Below are 21,937 nucleotides of genomic sequence, written 5' to 3' on the forward strand. Positions count from 1 at the left end.
TCTTCAATTTACAGGCAAAGTTAAAATGTAAATTAATAACTTTTCTTTGATTTAAATGGTGAAAATAGTAGCAAACATCTGTTTAGGATATTTTTGCTGATTTAAATTCCCAAAGAAATAGTGTAATTTCACAGTCAGATGTTGGAAAAGAAAGAATTACCATTTGTAAAAATACAGACTTTTGAGGTGGACATTATTTAGAGTTTGGACTTTGTTTATTACACTTAACATGCAAATTAATAGTTTTTCCCTGAGATTTTACTAGCAGTGTTATGCAATGTACAGACAAAATCTGAAAAATTCCAGTAAATTCTTTAAAAAAGGACAGCGAACTTTAATTTTCTATGGTGTAATACAAGAGGGTTCACTGAGAAAATGTCCTAACTTCAGCTGACTTTCTCCTTTCATGAAAGGCATTTGTGTCCCATAATTTCTGCAACTTTCTGAGGCCAAAAATCCAATACTAACACCTATTTCATGCTGCAGTCGTCTGGCTCTGCTGAGATAAGAAAGAAACCAAGAATTGTACTTCTCACTCATTTGTTACACAACTATTTGTTGTACTTTGCATGCATACAACCAAGTGGAACTCTTTGTCCCTCTAAAAACTGTATTTAAATGATATGAGGGTTTTTTTGGACTGCTGGTAGGACAAAGCAATTTAAAGATGTAATGGCTTCTGAGAAATAGCGTCCATTTTTCTTAGTGTTCTGACATTTTACAGGCTAAACAATCAAAAACAACATTATTCGCAGAGACATATTGTGACAAACCTACTTCTCTATGCCGTTTTTCATGTCCGATTTTGGATTTATGCACGTTTGCTGAGTGGGAATTCTTATTAAATCAAGAATTGTAATGTTTATGTGACCTCAAATGGTTCAGAAACTGCAGCACAGAAAAGAACCTTGAAAGCATTTTCTCCATCAGCCACTTGTGATACGAATTCACCAACTTCACAGCTCAGGAGGAGGTAAATACTCAGCCTGCAGCCTTCCATTCAACCACGACTACACCAGCTGTACTCACACCAGTCATGTTACGGAATACACAATCCTGACCTTTCATTCAAATTATCACAATCACGGCAAAATGGATCACGGCGTCGCTACCTGCATTTTAATCGCCATAAATCAGCACATCTAACCACCAGCCACTAACCTGGAGACACAGAACAGGCAGAGGGAAATGTTTTGTTCCCCTCGGCAATAAATCTGACGAGCACTGGAGAAATGAGCGACTGTAAAAAGGCAAATCCCGGTGCAAAATTGGAAATAAAAGTTGCTTAAATGCTTCATTAAGAATAATATATCAAATGGGCAACACATTTCAGTGGAGCTGCTGCAATATACAAACACATGGTTTGGAAATAACTGGAATGATACAGCATTGAAGAAGCTTGTTTCCACAAAACAATGAAACCAAGACAATAAAACTGGGGCAAATATAGCAAAACGGGGGACAGGAACCATTGTTTCAATATGCAGCCAAAGAGGATATCAGTTCATTATTCTTAATGTTCTGTCAACTAGTTTCACTTCTTTAAAATACAGATTTGGATGCTGTCCAAGGAGGTTGGCATTAATGTGACATTAATGTGAGATATTGGCTAGAATTAACCACATTTTATGGACAGGGGCGTAAATCAACTGGGATTAGAGAGATAGCACTGCACCATTTTACCAAATAACATTCAATTCTGACTCTATAAGATCTCTCTGTAAACTGGATTTAGGTCAAGATGTATTATTGATGATATAAGAAAAAAATCTGACCAAGCAGAAACAGACAAATGCGTCAAGGAATGACACAAAACTTCTTCTTTTTTTTAGCTGACTCTGAATAAAGACTCAAAAACAGACAAAACTCATTAAAGAAAGTACTTGAGAGGCTGACTACTATTCATAAGCCACTTGAAACTGGGAATTCACTGAAATGTTTAAAAAAAAATTCTAAAAATGTTAGATTAATTCAAGTACAGTTTAGCAAATACTGGATCATCCCAACGCTAATTTAATCTGGGCTTCATCCAACACCTTTGACAGCCAACAAGTTAAAAAATAAATGTTGTCTTGACATTTTGAGACAAATTTGTCATAAAGCAAGTAACACTGGAGACAATCCAATGATCTGCAGAAATAATATATGCAATTGGCCCTGATCTACCTAAGTGGACACACTTTTCAACCTCCTCGGTGAATAAATGCGGGTCATTCCACCTCACCTGACCATCTTTGTCAGATTTTTTTCCCTTGGGTTCTTAGATAACATTTGAGTTTAAATTTTTTAAAGAAGGGTGGCGTCATATCCATGTGTGAGCCGTTTTTTTGTGTCAATCTGTGGAACAAATGCAAAAAAACGCCATTTTAATAAAGTATACCTCTGACTGGTATCATTCTCCATATTTTTAACACTCCTACTGGTAGCAATCACAGGAATAAAAATCTGCCTCTTAGGGTGAAAAATAAAAGCTTTATAGTTAGTGAAATATCAAAATAGAAATAAAAAAACATGGACATTTTTGACAAAATTTCATATAACGAGTTTGTATGATTCTATCAAACCATTAAAGACCATATGTACATATCAACAAGCCTACCATATTTAAGGACTGTAGCCCCATTAATTCTCAATTGATGGCACTTCAAACACTGTTCCACAGATTGGCACAAAGAAAATGGTGCAAAAATCAACATGCCCTCAGTTTCTTTAAGAATTTTCAACTCCAAAACTAATGGTAACTATGATCCTGGATGTTACACGTGGTTGATAAAATCAATAATCACTACAACAACAAAATTTGTCAAACTGAAGATATTCAGATGTGGGGCATTGAGTGAATTGAGTCAGAATGACCCATGTACGCAGGCGTATCATATGTTATTATGTACATTGCGCATTATTTGCTCAAAACAGGAAGTGCACACCTAAAACAGGAAGTCAAATTAGTTTCCTTCTGACATTATGGTGCGAGTGAGATTATATCTTGGTTTGTATCCCAGTTGTGATTAAGTTGTTGGGAGTTTCCTGTCAACTGTCGTACATGGTCCTCGTTTCAGAAACTTGGAGAAATGAGGACACTGGGCCACGTAAACACATCATCCAACATACTGTAGCGGCTGAGATAGTGAGAAATCACACCTGCAGGTAGATGTTAACCCAGATATTATCATGCTCGTGTGTGCTGGAACATGAAAAAACTGCTTTTGTAGGCTCCGTGTAAATTTCAAATCCCAAATTTGCTTAAAAGCAGGAGGCTTGTGCAGTGTTTTGTTACACCGATATTCAATTTGCAAGGTTATAAAATGCGTTTAATGCATGGTGCTTGTGTTTTCTCAACTAAGTTTCTAACTAGAGTTTGTTGACAGTCAAGATGAGGAAGCTGAAGAAAGCAGCCCAGCAACAAAGCTGCGTCCCCTGAATCACAATCACTGCTCCATCACACTGCATAAAAATACATCAACGTGGTCTATTATTCACTACTGAGACAAGGTGAAATTGAAGTTATATGGATGTAACTCCAGCTGTATGAAGGCACTGTTCTCTAGCGTTACCTTATTTCACAATTTAAACTGAAAAATGTGACTGTAGGGGATAAACAGAATATGACCTGTGTGTCTATAACACGTCCATTTATTATTGTGCAGCGCACTCAGTGGATGAAGCATCACAAGCCTCTGCAAAGGAACCACTTGAATAAAGAATAACACACAATTTATCAACAATGAGGCGATAGATTCATACAACAGAACTAGAAAACAGCCGTTGAGGCTTCCTGTAAGTGACTTTTAATCTTCTTTTAACCAATAACTTGTAGTAAATCCTTAAAACAAAAATAGCACAACATGGAAATTCTGTTATATATGTGAAAAGTACAACAGAAAGTCTGCAGTTTGGTACACTAACGCAGCAACTTTCTTGATGGTATAACCTTACACAGAATTGCGGTTTTTTTTGGTTTTTTTTTTTTAAATCTCAAGACTACTCACTCTGCTTGTAAAACCTCTAAAATATGCAGAAAAGCCAGGGGTACACACACCAGTCACCATCATGACTCATTAAGTTCATTATTCAAGTGCTAACAGCTCATTTTTCTGTTTTTTTTTTCCACAGGGGTTTTATTTAGTTCAAAAATCCAAACTTTTACAAACAACAGCGCACGAGGGGAACAGTTCACACATCAACGTTAAAAGTCCCGACTCATCACTTCAGCTCGACCTCCTGCTCGGCGCTGACGTACGTTTATTGCTGACGGAGCCAGAAAGCGAGGGGATCATATAAAGAGAGCCTCGGGCACCAAGTGACTGTTTGGTTCTGTGCTGATCGAAAGCAAATCACCATATGAACCACAGCAGTGTCATAAAAAAGGTGCAGAGCGGCATTCAGATCACACAGATAACCAGTAAACTTTTCTGGTAGTTCAATTTGCTGAATCCCCAAATCATCCATCAATGCTCACTGTGGACTGTTGGTTATTTACAAGGCTAGCCGTACGACATGTGGCTATTAAAAGATGCAGCAATTCTATTTTAACGATGATAGGCTTTAAAAACACGCTCCACAAACATCCCAGCGTCCGTGTTGACCTCATGTAACATTATAGACTTTTCTTCTTTTCCTTACAATCAAATTTGACTCAAGGGAACCCATTTCTAGCCTTTTCCAGACGTGGAAATAGAAAATGATGGATCCTCTGAGACTACTAACAGAAGACCTACTGCACTGCTTTTATCAGGATGAAGCAGTGCACAGCTGCATAAAGGGAATATATTGAAGGGGAAAAGAACTGCAGTAGAAGTTTTCTTCATTAAAACTGGATTACAGCACTAGTCCCATTATTTTATGACCACACCTTGTGCAGCAGTGGCTTATAAAACTCCAGTTGTCATACTGATGCTAAAGCTTTTCCAAATAATTTAAGAATTTGGATCTGTAATCCTCTCAACCTCAAAACATGCCAGCGGTTTTGAAATGCAAGTTATCTTTCAACACCTCCCAAATTCTACTATTATTCAGAGCCAGAAACGATAAAAATAGAAAGACTTGATAGTTATTCAACTTTTCGATTGTCTTTTAAGTAATCATTGCATCAGAAAAAGCCTCCAAGCCTAAAATTGTGATAATACATCAAATAAATCGTAAAAACATGCCCAAAATCAATCATCTGCACCAGATTCTGTAAAAAACACAAAATTACGCCATCGCCAGCACAACTAAAAAGTCAGTCATGAGTGACTCATCAGTCACTTGGCAAAAAATATGTTGAATATTCAACAGGCTGTGTTTATACAGAGCAGAAAACAAAACAGACTTGGTCACTAAAATAAATTAGCCATGGCTTAAAACACCACATACAGAGGTGCAAGTTGTCAGCAAGTTGTTGGAGGATACATTCAGCATGGTGAAACATCTTTCTGGAGCAGTGTGAAAAACACCCAGCTTAGAGGTTGTAAAAATGGAAACGGCTGAAGATCTATAGCATGTGGCGCTGTCCGTTTTTTCTACAGTGCTATTAGCACCATAAATGTATAGAATTTTTATAATCCTAAAAAATACTCAAAGAAGTTAAACTGTCTTTTTTATGATTGATGGAAAATTAATTCTCTCTACTCATAGCAATGGTTGTATTGTTTCATAGGAGGTGCAGGAAGTTATATTACACAAGGAGTAAAAATGCAACAGGAGCGAAAATGTAGTCTAAACACAAACATACAAGAACTTTAAGCAATATGCCTGTATTTCTGACATTTTCATTGGTGCCAGAAAGAAAATATAATTACAAAAAGTTCCATTATCATTGGGTGGTAATGCACATCGATTGCAGAATGATTTGAAAATTCTGTCCAGCATTATCTAATGACATTCAGGTACTTTGGCCACCTTTAGCAACACTTTCCTGCCGGAAAACTACACTGTCCTCAACAGAAACCAACAGATTCCACCAACAGTGAGAAAAAAAATACAAGTACACTTCTAAAACAGCAGCGCTGCTTGTAAAATGGTTTGCTGTGGTGTAAAATACACCAGCAATGTGGTGTAGTAAATGGGGTGCAGCATGCAAAACAAGAAACGATGAACCGGGGGTTGCAGAAAATGATATACTGCAGTGTTCCTTTAAGAGCATATCCTCCTGGGTTACTACTCTACACAGAAACCCATTGACTTGCTGTCTGCAAAACTGCACACCCTGCACTTTGATCCTATCAGCACAATAACAGACTTGAGTAGTAACCTCAAGTATACAAACCTGTATGAGAGTATTCTCCTTTTCCCTGCAGTGTCAGGCTCAATTTTTAGCTGACAAGAGAAGTCTGAACTCTCCCAACTGAACAGCACTGCTACAGAACGACGACTGAGGAAGCTTTCACCGCTACGTCTTATCAAAGTTAGGCGTAATCTCGCTGCTCCTACACTTTCAAATTCCTGCTTTGTGCCTTCTTTTGTTGTTGTTTTGCATAAAATAGTGCAACACTAGTTCACAAAGACCAAAAAGGAATGCATAGCTAAGGAGTTTGGAGGCAACAACGCTTCTCTTGTGGCTCCAGAGCACAAAATGGGAAAAAATATGAGCATAATATTGGCAAATCCACATAGAAAATAAGTTTATTTATTTTGCAGGAAGAGATTTAGATAAGCGTCATTTTATTTTGCACAGGGTATGCAGTTTGTTAAACAGCATGACAGCGTGATTCACAATATTTTGATTAAAAACATCACATTTATTCTCAAATTATTCTGACTACATTGTCAAAACATTACCTCGTCTACTCAAAATGACTGCATTTTCCTGCATTATTTTTCTTGTCTTTATTCGTAGCATCACCTGGGTTTTTATCCACTCATAATGGCTCATTTTGACCAAAGAAAGACCTGTATTATCTTAAAGAGCCAATTATCTTGATACAGACATTAAATGCAGGCATGAGTTTGAGATTAAAGATTATTTCTCATGATAATTAGTCACCTGCTCGTACTATCCAACAGGCGTGGCGCTGCAACGAGCCGTCTCCCTCCAGAAATAGTAGATCATTGTGTGCTATATAGCCGCTGTCACACTGGAGGTCATGGTATTGCAATTTTCCCCAGTAACAGAAACAGAACACTCCTCCCCCTCCTCCTCCTCCTGTCCACCACCCCGCCCACTTCAAGAAACCAAGCGCACCCCCACAAAGCTCCTCTCCCACAGCCGAGGATCTGGGTCTCGCGTGGTATCACAGTAACCATGGAAGGAGAGGAAGAAAAAAATACATCCATTTTAATCAGGCCAACATCGCCGCCGCCACTCTCACCGCCACCTAATTTGCGTGGCATCTTGTTCAAATAGGCTCAGACAATCTCAATCTGTGTGTTAGTGTGTGTGTTTGGGAGCTGAGAATGAGGCGGTGGTGGTAGTGCTGGGTGTACGCTACCCTGAGAGTGTGTGTGCATATTATGAGCGCTACTTTTGATTCACTGTTACCCCCCGAGGGCCATTTCCCACGGTGGGTGGGAATTCGAGAGGACAGAAATCTGTGCAAGACGCTAGCAGACAAACACGGCTCTTTCCGCCTCCCTGAGCTGTTTTATAATTTAACCTGCTTGCAAAGTAGTGCTGACACGATTAGTAGGTGCATTTATGAAACTACACCCATGACGTGTACATGTTTTATTCAGCTGGAACCCAAAAAAGGAAGCTCCTCAAAGCACGAATGCAACAACTGATGACTTCTAATTGTGATTTTTGAGTGCAGAAGTTAAACTTCAGTTCAATATTTACAGTGGAATAAACTTTAAACATGTGATGGAGCATTGATTTACACTTTAAACTCCAGTTCAGAGGCCCTGCATAGCGTATATCCTGAATTGCAGCCTTTGCGTTTTGCTAATAGCATTGTCTGAAACCGCAATTTCGATTTGGAGTCAATTAATCATTTACCTGTCACAAGCCTGCACATTTCATTTACTCAACAGTCCATAAAACTATGTATCATATTGATACACTCACTGGATTGTAGTCCATGTCTTTAGAAACCTATAAAATGGCAAAAAACTGCATAAAGTGAGTGCAAAGTAACTAAAAGCACAATTTAACCTTATCAAGATGGACCTCTTCAATGCACAGTCAATGCAAACCAGGTTTTTTTTCATTTGGCAATAAAAACTAAGCTTGATAGTTGTGGATCAGGGTTAGTCTGTAGCATGACTGGCTAATTTTTTTTACATAAAGCAAATACATGTTGTGTTTGGTAGGGTACATTATAAAATAGAATGTGATGTGCCGAAAAGACTAAGCAGTTAGTTGACCACAAGCTAAGGCAGCAAAACACAGATGCTAATTTAGGAGGATTGTCATTACTATTTGTGTGCATTTTAATTCACTTGTCTGTACAGTTTTTGATTCATTTAACTGTATTTTATTCTGTAAGGCACTTTAAATATCCTCTGTGTGTGACAAGATGCTATATAAATAGTCTTGCTCACTGTAGAAGGATTTGCTGCGGTAAGAAAATACTGTGGACAGCAAAAAAATCAAATCCTATTAACAGTCCAAAACCCAAAGACATGCAATCAACAATGACAGTGTGATGTTAATGCACTAAATATCTACTTTTCAACAACAACACAACTTGTAATTGACATCTCGCAGTAAATCCTGACATTTTATTGACTTAGAGGTGGTTAATCAAAAATTATTAACTTGAAATTAAATCTATCATCAGCTGCAGCCTTTGGAAAACTAATCTACAAGCACCACCAGCTGATAGTAATAACTTAACCTTGCACTCTGCTCCTAATGAGAGCTTCAGAGAGATCTCCTGTGGTCCGTAATTCACTGTGGTCACTCTTCTGCCGCTACCCTACCAGGGCTTGCTTTCTAGCCATGTTTTGTCAATTTTCCTTCATCGTAATCCCCTGTATTGTTTCTTTCCTCCACCCTGCTGTCCCTCTCCCTCTGTCAGCTTCCACTTCAGGAATAAATAAATAAATCATCATGCTGGCTGTCAGAAGGAGAATCCCACAGTGGAAGTAAATGAGAAAATCAGGACGAGGCATAAGACAGAAGCAGGAGTTTGTATACCTTTTTCAGGGCTGAAATTAACTGATCTCATGGCTAATTGACCATCAATTAGCAGCAGAGAGCAGAAGCTGTGAAGCAACACGCACCAAAAGGGCCCCTAAAACCTTCGATTTTCAGAGATACTGAGCAGAGCTAAACCAATGACCGATTTAAAATAAAAAGACACTCCATATATACACATTTAAAAAGCACACAAAAGCAGTAGATGTCTAGCTCTAATACCACAAAGAGACACCATTTCTAGGGTTGATTAGTCCAACCAAGCACAGCCAATCCTCCAAGGAGCAGCCAAGACAAGTGTACAAGCTCAGTTCTGGTTAGCTTACGTCCCCTGGAATCAAAGTGTTTTTCTCAGTACTGTGACTCCATAACACTATAAGCAAATAAATGTATTTAAATGGCATAGAAAAGCAGCAAATTAGTCTTTTAAACCTAACAAAAAGATGCTGATTCAAGGGGTTTTTGGCATCAAGAGGAAGAACTAGCTAAAAGGTGCAACCGAGCTCAGCTTGTGTTAGATGAACCTCCCCCGGAACCAAAGTGTTTTTCTCAGTACCGTGATGCCACAACCCAAGACGCAAATAAAGGAATCAAAAAGGAATTAAAAACACCAACAAAAGCAGCAAATGAGTCATTTTAAACCCACAAAAAGATGCAATATTTGGAGACCTTCTGGTGACAAGAAGTACAAGCATAAAAGGTGCAACCAAGCACAGTTATCCCTCCAAGGAGCAGCCAAGACAGGTGCCCAGTTTGGCTCGCATTAGCCAACATCCCTTAAAACATGGAGCGTTTCCCACTTAAGCAAATAACTTAATCAAAACTGCATACAAAAGCAGCAAATGAGTCATTTTAACCCCCTAAGATGCTAATTCAAGGGCTTTTTCACGAAAAAAAAGAAGAACAAGCTAAAAGGTGCAACTAAGACAGGTGTACAAGGTTGTTTCCTGTTAGCCAATTCCCACCAGAACCAGAGTTTTTCTCAGTACCATGACTCCACTACAATATAAGCGAGTAATTAAATTTAAATATGAAAATGAGTCGTTTTAACTCTACAAAAAGACAACAATTCTGGGGTTTCTTTCCCTCCCTGAAGCTGACAGTTGATTAGCCAAACCGAGCACGGTCATTCCTTCAAGAAACAACGGACACAGGTGTACAAGCTCGGTTCGTATTAGCCGATTCCCCCCCGGAACCAAAGCGTTTTCCTCAGTACTGTGACTCCGCAACTCCATAATCAAATTAATAGATAAAAACCCATACAAAAGCAGCATATAAGTGTATTTAACCCCACAAAAATGTCAATTCATGGGCTTTTCCCCCACAAAGGGAAATAGAACTAGCTTACAGGTGCAACCAAGACAGGTGTCCGGCTCGGTTCGTGTTAGCCAACCTCCCCCGGTACCCCAAGAAAAGCGAATTAATAAATTAGAACCGCAAACAAACGCCTCGAAAGAGTCGTTTAAATCCCACAAAAAGATGCTATTTATTTGCTTTTTATCCCAATAGAAACTGACGGTTGATTAGCCAAACCGAGCACGATCATTTCTTCAAAGAGCAGCCGAAGACGGGTGTACCAGCTCGGTTCTTGTTAGCTAACCTCCCCCCAGTCCACGGAGTTTCCCCCCCCCAACACCGAGACTCCACGACACTATAACCAAATTAATTAACAAAAACCCATATAAAAGCAGAGCATTAGTGTTTTTGACCCCACAAAGATGCTAATTCAAGTGTTTTATTTGCCAAGAGAAGAAGAACTAGCTTAAAAAAAAAAAAAAAAAAAAAAAAAAAGGTGCAACCAGGACAGGTGTCCGGCTCGGTTCCTGTTCGCCAACCTCCCCACGGTACATGGAGCGTTTATCTCTCTACACGGCACCTTAAGCAAATAAAACACGCACAAAAGCCTCAAAAGAGTCGTTTAAACCTCACAAAAGACGATATTTCTGGGGATCGTTTGCCCCAGAAACTGACGGTTGATTAACCAAACGGTCATTCATCAAGGAGCAGCCGGAGACAGGTGTACCAGCTCGGTTCGTGCTAGCGAGCCCTCCCTGAAGTCCATGGAGCGTTTTTTCCCCCAGCACCGTGACTCCACGAGATTATAGCCAAATGAATTAATATAAGCCAATATAAAATAAGCAACACGAAGATACAAATTCTGGGATCTCTTTGCCGAGAAACTGACCGTTGATTAGCTCAACCGAGCACGGTCATTTCAGCTGAGACAGGTGCACCAGCTCGGTTCGTGTTAGCTAGCCTCCCCCCCCGGTACACGGAGCGCGTTTCCCCCACCACTGTGACTCCACGACACTACAAACCAATTAATAAATAAAAGCCCATACAAAAGCAGCATATAAGTGCAATTAACCCCACAAAAGGATGCTATTTCTGGGGTTTCTGAGGCTTCTTTGCCCAGAAACTGACGGTTCATTAGCTCAATCGAGCACGGTCATCTCTTCAAAGAGCAGCCTGAGACAGGTGTACAAGCTCGGTTGGCCTTAGCTAACCTCCTCCCCCTGGTACGTGGAGCGTTTTATCCTCCACCACTGTGACTCCACGATACTATAACCAAATTAATAAATGAAAGCCCATATAAAAGCAGAACATGAGTGTATTTATCCCACAAAAAGATGCTATTTCTGGGGCTTTTTTGCCCAGAAACTGACGGTTGATTAGCCAAACGTTCATTTCTTGAAGGAGCAGCCGAAGACAGGTGCACCAGCTCGGGTCGTGCTAGCTAACCTCATCCCCCTGGTACACGGAGCGTGTTTCCCCCCCGACTCCGCACACACAAGCGCACACACACCGGAGAGGAGCCTTACCGTGGACGTTAATAAACCGGTGCTGGAGACACACGAGCAGCAGGAGGATCCCCGGTGTGGACGTGACCATCTCTGGCGGTGTAACGCTCGGTTTGCTAGCTGAGCGCTCGTGGCCTGCCGGCTCTTAAACACACACACTCACTCACACGCACTCACGCGCGCGCACACACACACACACGACAGGGCAGCTCGCACCGACGCCACGGCAGAAATCCCGGTTCGGACACCGGAGAGCGGCGGAGGGGAAACGGAGCCGCTCACGCCACGCGCCCTTATGAAGCCGTTCGCTCCTACAGCCGCGCGCCGTGCGGACTGTGCGGGCTCCCGTTCTGCCGTCTCGAGCTCGAGTCCATTCTGCGGGAATGTGACGGTACCGAGCGGTGACCGGTTCGTCTGAGCTGCTGCACCGGAGACCGTCTCAGCTGAGGAGGGTTTCTGGGTTTTTTCTCCTCCGTCAGTCTCCGGTTCAGTGTTTAACCCTTCAGTGTCCGCAGTAAATAATTAAACAATGAGCCGCAGTTTACATCTAATACACGTTTATAATGAAGCTACAGCAGGAAACACTGAAATACACATCTTAGTGGGGTTATTTAGCCTGTATTTATGAAATTATTCTCTAAAATATAAATACTATAATAATATATAATATAAATATACATGTACAATCTCTCTCTCTCTCTCTCGCTCTCTCTTCACACGCGCGCGCGCAGACGCACACACACATTTGCATTGAAAAGCAATGCATCGTTTCATTATTACGAAAAAAATATATAATAATTATTTTACAGTAAAGTTATATGTGTAATTTACTGAGAACAAAATGACCTGAGAATGAAGTGTTTCCTTTAATTTTTGGAGCAGTGAATAAATACAGTAAAAAGTAGCAAAGCAGATATTCACCTTTATTTGAAATAAAAATGTATGTTAATGTTTGTATATTAAGGACTGAAATATGTTAAATATTGTTTTAACTGCTAATTCTTTATTTTATTTATTACTGGTAATTTCTAATAAAATAACAGAGAAAGTAGAAAGTAGTTTATTTTTTAAAAGTAGTTTATTTACTATTTTTACTTTACTTAGAATTTGTTGAATTTTTATAATAAATTTTTTTGCAAATGTTTGCCTTTATTTGAATAATGTGTGAATATTAAGGACTGAAATATACAAAATCTTTTTAACTGTTATTTTTCCTGTTTATTTATTTTGTTTTTAATTTTGTTCATTTTTTATTACTGGTAATTTCTCATAAAGTTGCAACGTGGAATATTACATGGAAAAAAAAAAAATATATATATATATATATATATATATATATATATATATATATATATATATATTAAAAAATCTAAAAATAATCTAAAAATAATTTTAAAAATATACAGATTCTTTAACTACTTATATTTTTCATTGTTAAAATCATTATATAAATCATTTTTGCATAATTTTAAAAAACATTTTACACAGTTTTGTTTTATATTTTACAGATTTTTCCTGTTTTGTTAAATTCTCAGAATAAAAAATTAGATATGTTTATAAAATTAGTTTTTAATCTATAGATTTGAAACTATTTATTACCCAAGAGACCTGTTGGAAAGTTTACTTTTACTACATATGCAAATATCTACTGGATATTTTTAAAAATATATATTCTTAAACTACCTAATAATTTCATTTACAGTTATACTTATGTATTACATAATAGTTTTTTCACAGTTTTTAACTGTAATTTTTTTACTTTGATTTCTGTAAAAATAGAGATTTTTAAACCACTTTTAACACAGACGAGCTGCAAAGTTTTCTGCCGACACATACAAATATACATATGTTTTTACAAATCTATTTTTTCCAGTGTGATTTCACTAATGAACACTTTTGTGACCACTTTTTTTAAATTATGATTTAAACTGTTTATTTTTCATTACATCATGATTTACTTGACCTCAAACAAGGCAAGTAAAGAGCAGTATTCTCCAGATAACTTTTGGTTTTTGTAAGTTTGCAGACTTTTTATTTGCATAAAAACATGGATACAACTCCAAAGAAGAGGGCAATCTCTTGAATATGAGCCGATATGTTTTGCTGAACATACTTAAAGGATGACGGCACATAAACTGTCCATACGTTTCCCTGTCATCTCTAATTTTACTTCTACATTCTTGGTAGTTTCCTGTTTATCGTTGGTGATTAATTATGCTCAGCATCCAAATCAGAGAAGCCACAGTTACCTGACTCTCATTATTTAATCTAGGAATCGCCTGAAGATAAAATGTGTTATAATTTTTGGCAGCTGAGGATTTGAAGCGCCAACCACTTGAACCTCACCATGTGTTTAGTTTAGGTTTTATTGCCAATCATTTAGCAACAGCAGATGTCCCATTTCCCAAATAAATAAGCAGCAGATATTGTAGCCGAGCTCAGCTGCTGCGTTCCTGTTCACTCTGAGGCTACATTTTGATCAGCGGGCCTTTGGTATTTCTGCCAGGTTTTATAGAGTCTCGTAGTTCTTATCAGAGGATTGAACCTCATCTCCAGTGATGGCTGATGGCTGCTGATGCCCCCCAAGGCTCCGTCTGTCCCAGATTTTTACATTCCCTGACAACACGCTCACAAACTGCTGTATAATTCTGTAAGCAGAAGTGTCTGTCTTCCTCCCTCTCGCTGCCAAACGTACAACGACTGATTGTAGATCTGAAGGATGGAAATCAAAGCCGTTATGAAATACAAATCTGCAGGTTTAACCATGAGGGACCTACAAAGAGAAGATGATTCCTGAAGTCCATCCACAGTCCTGATTTGATTTGATGGAGTTATAGCTTTGATGGAGCAATGAGAGAGTTTTTTTATTTTCAAATAGTAGAAAATAGTCAGAATATATCTGCAGAATTCGATGGAAAATACTAGAAGCGCTGTGGATCAGTAGTGCAATCATAAGATTCAGGTAAATTTCGAATTAATCATTACCTCAGTGTTCAGAATAAAGACAAGATGGAGACTTTTTTTTATAGGTTACCTTGAAACAATGAAATCTAGCCCAAGAAGTCCAGTTTGAGGGATTCAAAAAAAACATTTTAAAGCCTTATCAGGTAACAAAATTGAAGTTCATTCTCCTACAAAGCAGGATTTCACATCTCTAGATACAATAGCACAGTCGTTTTATTAATATTTTAGCTTCTGCTTCCACTTTTCCAGTGAGATCCTTTTAAATCTTCATCAAAGCTGCTCTAAATCTGCAACACGACTGATGCAAAATTTTCTGGGTTTTATAGTCTTAAAAGCAGCATAAATGTTTCAGTGGACTTAAGAAGCTTCGACATGAATGAGAGTTAAGGATCTCACAGAACACTGGATCACTTCAGACCCATATTTTTACTAAATCAAACACAAAAAGTCAAATGTGAAAGCCCCATTTTTCACAAAATGTCGACTAATTTTGTGAAATCTGGGAGCAGATTCTTGGCTGGTTGACGTCCATGATCAGGTGCTCCAGTGATCAGAAGGCTAGTTGTCTATGTTTATGATTTATATTCTGAAAAACTGCAGCTGTGAAGATCCTGATTACAAGAAATCTAATTTAAAAAGACTTTAATTTTAGTTCATTACAGTGTTCGGTAAATTATGATTTTCCTAGTTTAAATAGAATAAAATGATTGTATCTGTGGTTTTCTTACTTCTACTATTCCTAATCCTGCCCTGACACCCAAATAAGAATATTTCCATCAAATATCAGCTAAGCTTGTAAAGACATCTTCAGGCAGTCTTGGCTTTGTGTCATATTTATAATCTGAGGATCTTGCTTTGTTGACGAGCTCCTCATGTTCTCCATCTTGTCCCGTCCTCAGCAGCCCTTTTAAGCTGATTGGGAGTCTGTCATCGTCATGGAAACCCTGGATGTTGACTCTAGGTTGCCCGTGGAGTCTTTATTTCCGGTGACTCATCTCTGATAGATTGAGCTGAATAAAACAGAGAGAAGTCCAGGGAATCTGACCTGATACTGAATGGAGAAACAGATGCAGCAGATGGAAGCTAGAAGACTTTACTTCCTGCATCTTTAGCGGTTCAGCTGTTGTGGGTCACCTTCTGTCAAAGCCACAACCTTGTACTTGATTTTGTTCCACACTACACCGATCAGACATAACATCATGACCACCTGCCTGATATTGTGTTGGACCCTGATCCATTGAGGTCTGGACTCCACTAGACCCTGAAGGTGTGCCCTGGTATCTGGACTCCACTAGACCCTGAAGGTGTGCTGTGGTATCTGGACTCCACTAGACCCTGAAGATGCGCTGTGGTATCTGGACTCCACTAGACCCTGAAGGTGTTCTGTGGTATCTGGACTCCACTAGACCCTGAAGGTGCGCTGTGGTATCTGGACTCCACTAGACCCTGAAGGTGTGCCCTGGTATCTGGACTCCACTAGACCCTGAAGGTGTTCTGTGGTATCTGGACTCCACTAGACCCTGAAGGTGTGCCCTGGTATCTGGACTCCACTAGACCCTGAAGGTGCTCTGTGGTATCTGGACTCCACTAGACCCTGAAGGTGCGCTGTGGTATCTGGACTCCACTAGACCCTGAAGGTGTTCTGTGGTATCTGGACTCCACTAGACCCTGAAGGTGTTCTGTGGTATCTGGACTCCACTAGACCCTGAAGGTGCGCTGTGGTATCTGGACTCCACTAGACCCTGAAGGTGCGCTGTGGTATCTGGCACCAAGATGTTAGCTGCAGATCCTTTAGGTCCTTTAGGTTGCGAGGTGGAGCCTCCATGGATCAGACTTGGGTCCCGTAGATGCTGGATTGGATTGACATCTGGGGAATCTGGATTCATGTCAACACCTCAAACTGGTCGTTGTTGCTCCTCAAACCATTCCTAAACCACTTTTGCTTTGTGGCACGGCGCATCATCCTGCTGAAACAGGCCATCAGGGAATATCGTTTCCATGAAAGGGTGTACACGGTCTGCAACAATGCTTAGGTAGGCGGTACGTGTCAAAGTACCATCCACATGGATGGCAGGACCCAAGGTTTCCTGACAGAACATTACCTACAGCATGACACTGCCTCCGCCGGCTTGTCTTCTATCGATAGTGCATCCTGGTGCCATGTGTTCCCAGGTAAGTGATGTACTTGGCTGTCCACACGAATTTCAAGTCATTTTGGACAATTGTTTATGCATTTTGGACACGTTTTAGTCATTTTGGACTAATTTTGGTTTAACTTAGGTCATTTTGAATGGATTTCACCAAATTTTGGACAGAATTTAGACATTTAGACAAATTTTAGAGAAGTTCTAGTCATTTTGGACTATTTTTAGGTAATTGTTGACCAGATTTATGTTATTTTAGGCACATTTTGAGTCTAGTTTTGTGTTCTGGGAATGAAGTGTACAGCTAGAAGCAGAACAATATACACAAGGATATGTTATTTTTACACCTTCTTTCTTCTACTTCTGTATTTTGGACTAATTTTGGGTCATTCTGGACAATGTTTTATGCATTTTGGACAAGTTTTAGTCATTTAGGACAGATTTCACCTAATTTTGGATACATTTTTTGACACATTTGAGGATTTTTAGATAAGTTTTAGTCATTTTGGACTTGCATGTTTTCTTTTTTTGATGAGTTTTGGATAATTTGGAGTATTTTTTAGTAGTTTTGTTTTCTTTTAACAATCTGCACAGCTGGGAGATTTGCAGTTGCCAACAAGCTCATGACTGATTTTGTTCAAGACGAATCATTCCGTTGTGGCATTAAATTCCAGCAGAAGCTCCTCTTTCTTCTCTAAAGACTCAGCAGAGGAAATAAAAATCTTGAAGAGCCCGTCCTCCCAGTCTGAGATAAAGACCCTCCTCCTCTGGCTATGAGTGTCTTCAGAAACCTGGCCCAGATCTGAGGGTGATTAAATATCTGCTTCCAGCCGGCCCTGAGCTCCGGCTGCTTCCTGCTGAGACGACGATAAAGCTGTTTGGTCTGAAGTATTGATATCTGTGGGCTGTGTGCAGGCCTCTGCTTTGGAAATGTCGCCTCTCTGCTGGTTTGAGCACACAGTACGAGGTCATGTTTCCCCACGACGACATGGAAATGTAGAAAATAAAACCCTTCCGGAGGCTGGTTTTATGAAGCATCCGTATCTGTGCATGCAGCAGAATGTAAAAGTCGGATTTGTTCAACAGAATACGTTTAGATTTCATTGCTTCTTTACATGAATCTAACAAAAACTATTAGAATAACCTCAGTGGCAGTCATCCTGTGAGCAGAAACATTGATATATTTTACATTTCTTACCTGTGATTATGGCTGCTGTGGTTTGTCTGACAATTTTTCAGCTGGTTTTCTACAGAACTTGAGAAATTTTGAATGCATTTCAAGTTGTTTTGGAAATTTTGGGCCATTTTGGACAAATTTTTAGTCATCGTGTATACTGTCTAGCTGGCTTACAGTAGATTTCAATAGATCATTTGGATGCATTTAAGTTATTTGCAGGCAAATTTAAGTCATTTTAGACAAACCTTGAGCCATTTTAGACAATTTTTTTGTGTTGTTTTGTACAGACTTTTAATCATTTTGGACAGATTTTAGGCAAATTTGGGACACTTGTTAAATATGAGTCAATTTGGGCTATTTTTTACTTTTTTGTACAGATTTCAAATAATTTTAGACATATTTTGGGGCAGATTTGTAGCATTTGAGTCATTCTGGGCAATTTTTAAGTGGGACACCGATGTTGAATAACTGCACTGTTTACTTGTTAAATGGATTAAATGGAACCATCTGGTCTGTTAATGTTCACCTTGGGTTTGTGCTCTATGACACTGTGCAGCAACATCAATCTGCCATGTTTGATTAGAGATTATTGACCACACAGAAAATCAAACATGCAGACATTTAGACGTGTACTCCATTCACTGTATATAAAAATGGATAAAAACTCACCCATTCGTTTCCTGAAGAGCTCCCTGTGGGGTCTATGACCATCTTGGCTGTGCCTGGTTCATCCTAAATCACAGCTATTCCGAAAATATGCAAACATGAGTGGAGCTGAGTCAGATAATACAGACATATCTGGATCATCAACTGTCCTATGTCAGAGCAAGCTGTCACTAAAAAGTAGCCAAGCTCTTAATCATACATAATTTTAAACCTTAGTACAAATAAAACAGATGAGTTATATAAAAACTCACTCCCTGTGCAGTTGTCATGAAAGGGGAAAGTAGCTGGAAAGAGCAAAAAAGTTTTTTATACCAGTTTCTAAAGATGACTTTTTAACATGGAGGCCTATGGGGATGGAGGCAGCCTCTAGTGGACATTTGAGGAACTGCAGCTTTGATCATTTTCAAATTGGCTTCATTTTTCAACCCTGGAAGTTGAAAAGAAAACATTAGAAACCTTGTTTCTCTGTGCCTTAATATACAGCGTCATGAAAAAAATATTTTCCCCCTTGAATTCTTTTTGTGTGTGTGCATATTTTCCCCAATTTAATGTTTAAGACCATCAAACAAATGTAAATATCAAAGATAACCCAAGTAAACACGAAAGGCAGTTTTAAATGATGATTTTGTTTATTAAGAAAAAAATATTGAAAGCTATCTGGCCCAGTATGAAAAAGTAATTGCCCCCTAAACCTAATAACTGGTTGGGCCACCCTCAGCAGCAACAACTGAAATCTAGCGTTTTGTAGAACTTCACATCTCTTCTTTGCAGAATTGTTTTAATTCAGCAACACTGGAGCGTTTCTGGAGGTAATCAAGCTGGGTGTGGTCGGTAACACTGAACAGTTAATTCATGATTTACCAAGGGGGGCAATTACTTTTTCACATAGGGCCAGGTAGGTTTGGATAGCCCCCCCCCTTTAAACATTAAATCATCATTTAAAAACTTTATTAAAAACTGCATTTTGTGTTTACTTTGGTTGTCTTTGTCTAATATTTAAATTTGTTTGATGGTCTAAAACATTTGAGTGGGAGAAATGTTCTAAAAAAAAGAAAGGGGGAAATTACTTTTCATGGTACTATATGCACTAAAGTCACTGTATCTATCTATCTATATATATATATATATATATATATATATATATATATATATATATATATATATATATATATATATATATATATATATATATATATATATATACACACACACACACAAACATGTTGCAGTTTTACCTGTGATGTGACAATAAGGTATAATTATGAATACAGGAGATAGGTAGAACTTGCCTCTCAGATCTGGTTTAAAGAGTGAATCTTTCTTCTCCAGTCACATTTACAGCTATGAAAATGATACTTATCAGTAATAAAAAGCACAGTAACTGCAGAATAAAAGGGGGAAAAACATGCACTCCTGGGATAATATCCATAAAGATTAATTTGTGGACTGATTTTTGTTGCAGTGTTCAGAGATGTATTAGGAAACCTGCTCTCTCTCTGCTCTTATCGGGCTAAAAGTGGAGTTCAGCACCACAGACAGCGACCGTCGAAGCTGAAAACGTTACTGACAAAAATTCAACTATCAGCATTTCATTTGATCAAATATCTCCTGCTGGTTTAAGAATTATCTGTAAATAGTGACCTCTAACCTGCCTCTAAGGAAATGATGTTTACAGGACACTAAGATTTTGTGATGATGGTCAATGTCTCAATTAATTCCTGTGACATTATCAAACTAATTGGTTTCATAATTGGTATTTATTAACTGCTGCTTCCGGACTCGTCTCCTTACTGAAGGGAAGCAAATTTTACCTCGTTTGTTACTAATTCCTCTACTTAAAGTCAGTTTTTCTAGTGACACTGAACACCTAATAGACTCAAATCTATCGAAAATGACTCAAAACTTGTCCAAATTGACTTAAAAATCATCCAAAATAACTCAAAATTTGTCAATTTTTAAAAACTTGTTTTGTACAGATTAATTTGGGACATATTTTAATTTGATTTGGACAAGTTTTAAATCATTTTACACAAATTTCCAGTCATTTTATATGAATTTGGAGTTATTTTGGACACTTTTAACTAATTTGAAGAGTTTTGAGTCATTTTAGATGAGTTTTGAGTTTTTCATGACAAATTTTGAGTCATTATATATACATATAATGACATCGCATTGTCTTACTGATTGTCCTGTATTAAAACGTACGGTGTCATTTGTGTATCTGTTATGTATGACTTTACAACATCAGCATCACTGGCTGATGTTAACATAAACTGGACTATATCATTACCACCCCAAACCATAACATTTGCATAGACATTCTTGCACTGCACATCTTTGCACTTTTAAACTTTATTTTTATTTTTTCTGTTAAGCCACTTTATCCTCATCTCTCACCCTTGTATATATTGTAAATATTATTACTATTGTTCTATTATTATTTTATTCTTATCACTATGTCTACTGTTACATAAGCTGCTGTAACAATGTAAATTTCCCCTGGCGTGGGGAGAAATAAAGAACTTTATCTTATCTTATTTTATCTTATCTTATCTTATCTTATAACATATTGTGTCAAACAACTTCACAGCCTTCAGCACAGATTCATGTTTACATTCAGGGTCTGTTACTCATGAACAGAGAAATGTTCATTCAGATACAAAGGGTGAAGTGAGTCAGGATTCCTTGTGACCTTCCATGATCAGCATCAGCAACACGAGTTTTTGTGACCATTTATCACTTGACCATGTGTTGCTTTGCAGTTTCACCATGGATGTGCAGAGGCAGCACCATATTACAGCTGTGACTCAGAGACCAAACAATAGTATTCAAGATAAAAAGCTCACATTGTTCAAGGCTGAAGAATAAGTGTCAGGTCAGGAGGGCACTAAGAGCTTGTTTGTTGTTTTCTTTATCCAGCGTGACTCAAAATATATCCAATATCATGAAAACTTGTCCAAAATGACTTAAAAATTGTCCAAAATGACTCAAAATTTGTCTAAAAAGAATAAAACTTTTCTGAAGTAACTCAAAACTTGTTGAAATTGACTTAAAAACTGTCCAGAATAACTCAAAATCTTACCAAAATAACTCAAAAGTGTCCAAAATTATTCCAAATTTTTTGAAA

General features: G+C 38.3%; 1 protein-coding gene across 2 annotated transcripts in view; it reads right to left on the reverse strand.

The window, feature by feature from the left end:
• The window catches only part of vldlr (very low density lipoprotein receptor), an 82,176-nt gene extending 69,846 nt beyond the window's left edge, over positions 1 to 12,330 (reverse strand). The window contains exon 1 of one of the 2 annotated variants that reach the window (XM_023289440.3): positions 11,881 to 12,330. In XM_023289440.3, coding sequence (XP_023145208.2) covers positions 11,881 to 11,950 — 70 coding nt within the window. In that variant the 5' untranslated portion in view covers positions 11,951 to 12,330. The remainder of the gene's footprint in view (positions 1 to 11,880) is intronic. The other variant, XM_023289441.3, reaches the window with a different exon arrangement.
• Positions 12,331 to 21,937: the final 9,607 nt, after the last annotated feature.

The sequence above is a fragment of the Amphiprion ocellaris genome, chromosome 17 (genome assembly GCF_022539595.1).
Source record: "Amphiprion ocellaris isolate individual 3 ecotype Okinawa chromosome 17, ASM2253959v1, whole genome shotgun sequence".
Classification (NCBI taxonomy): Eukaryota; Metazoa; Chordata; class Actinopteri; family Pomacentridae; genus Amphiprion; species Amphiprion ocellaris.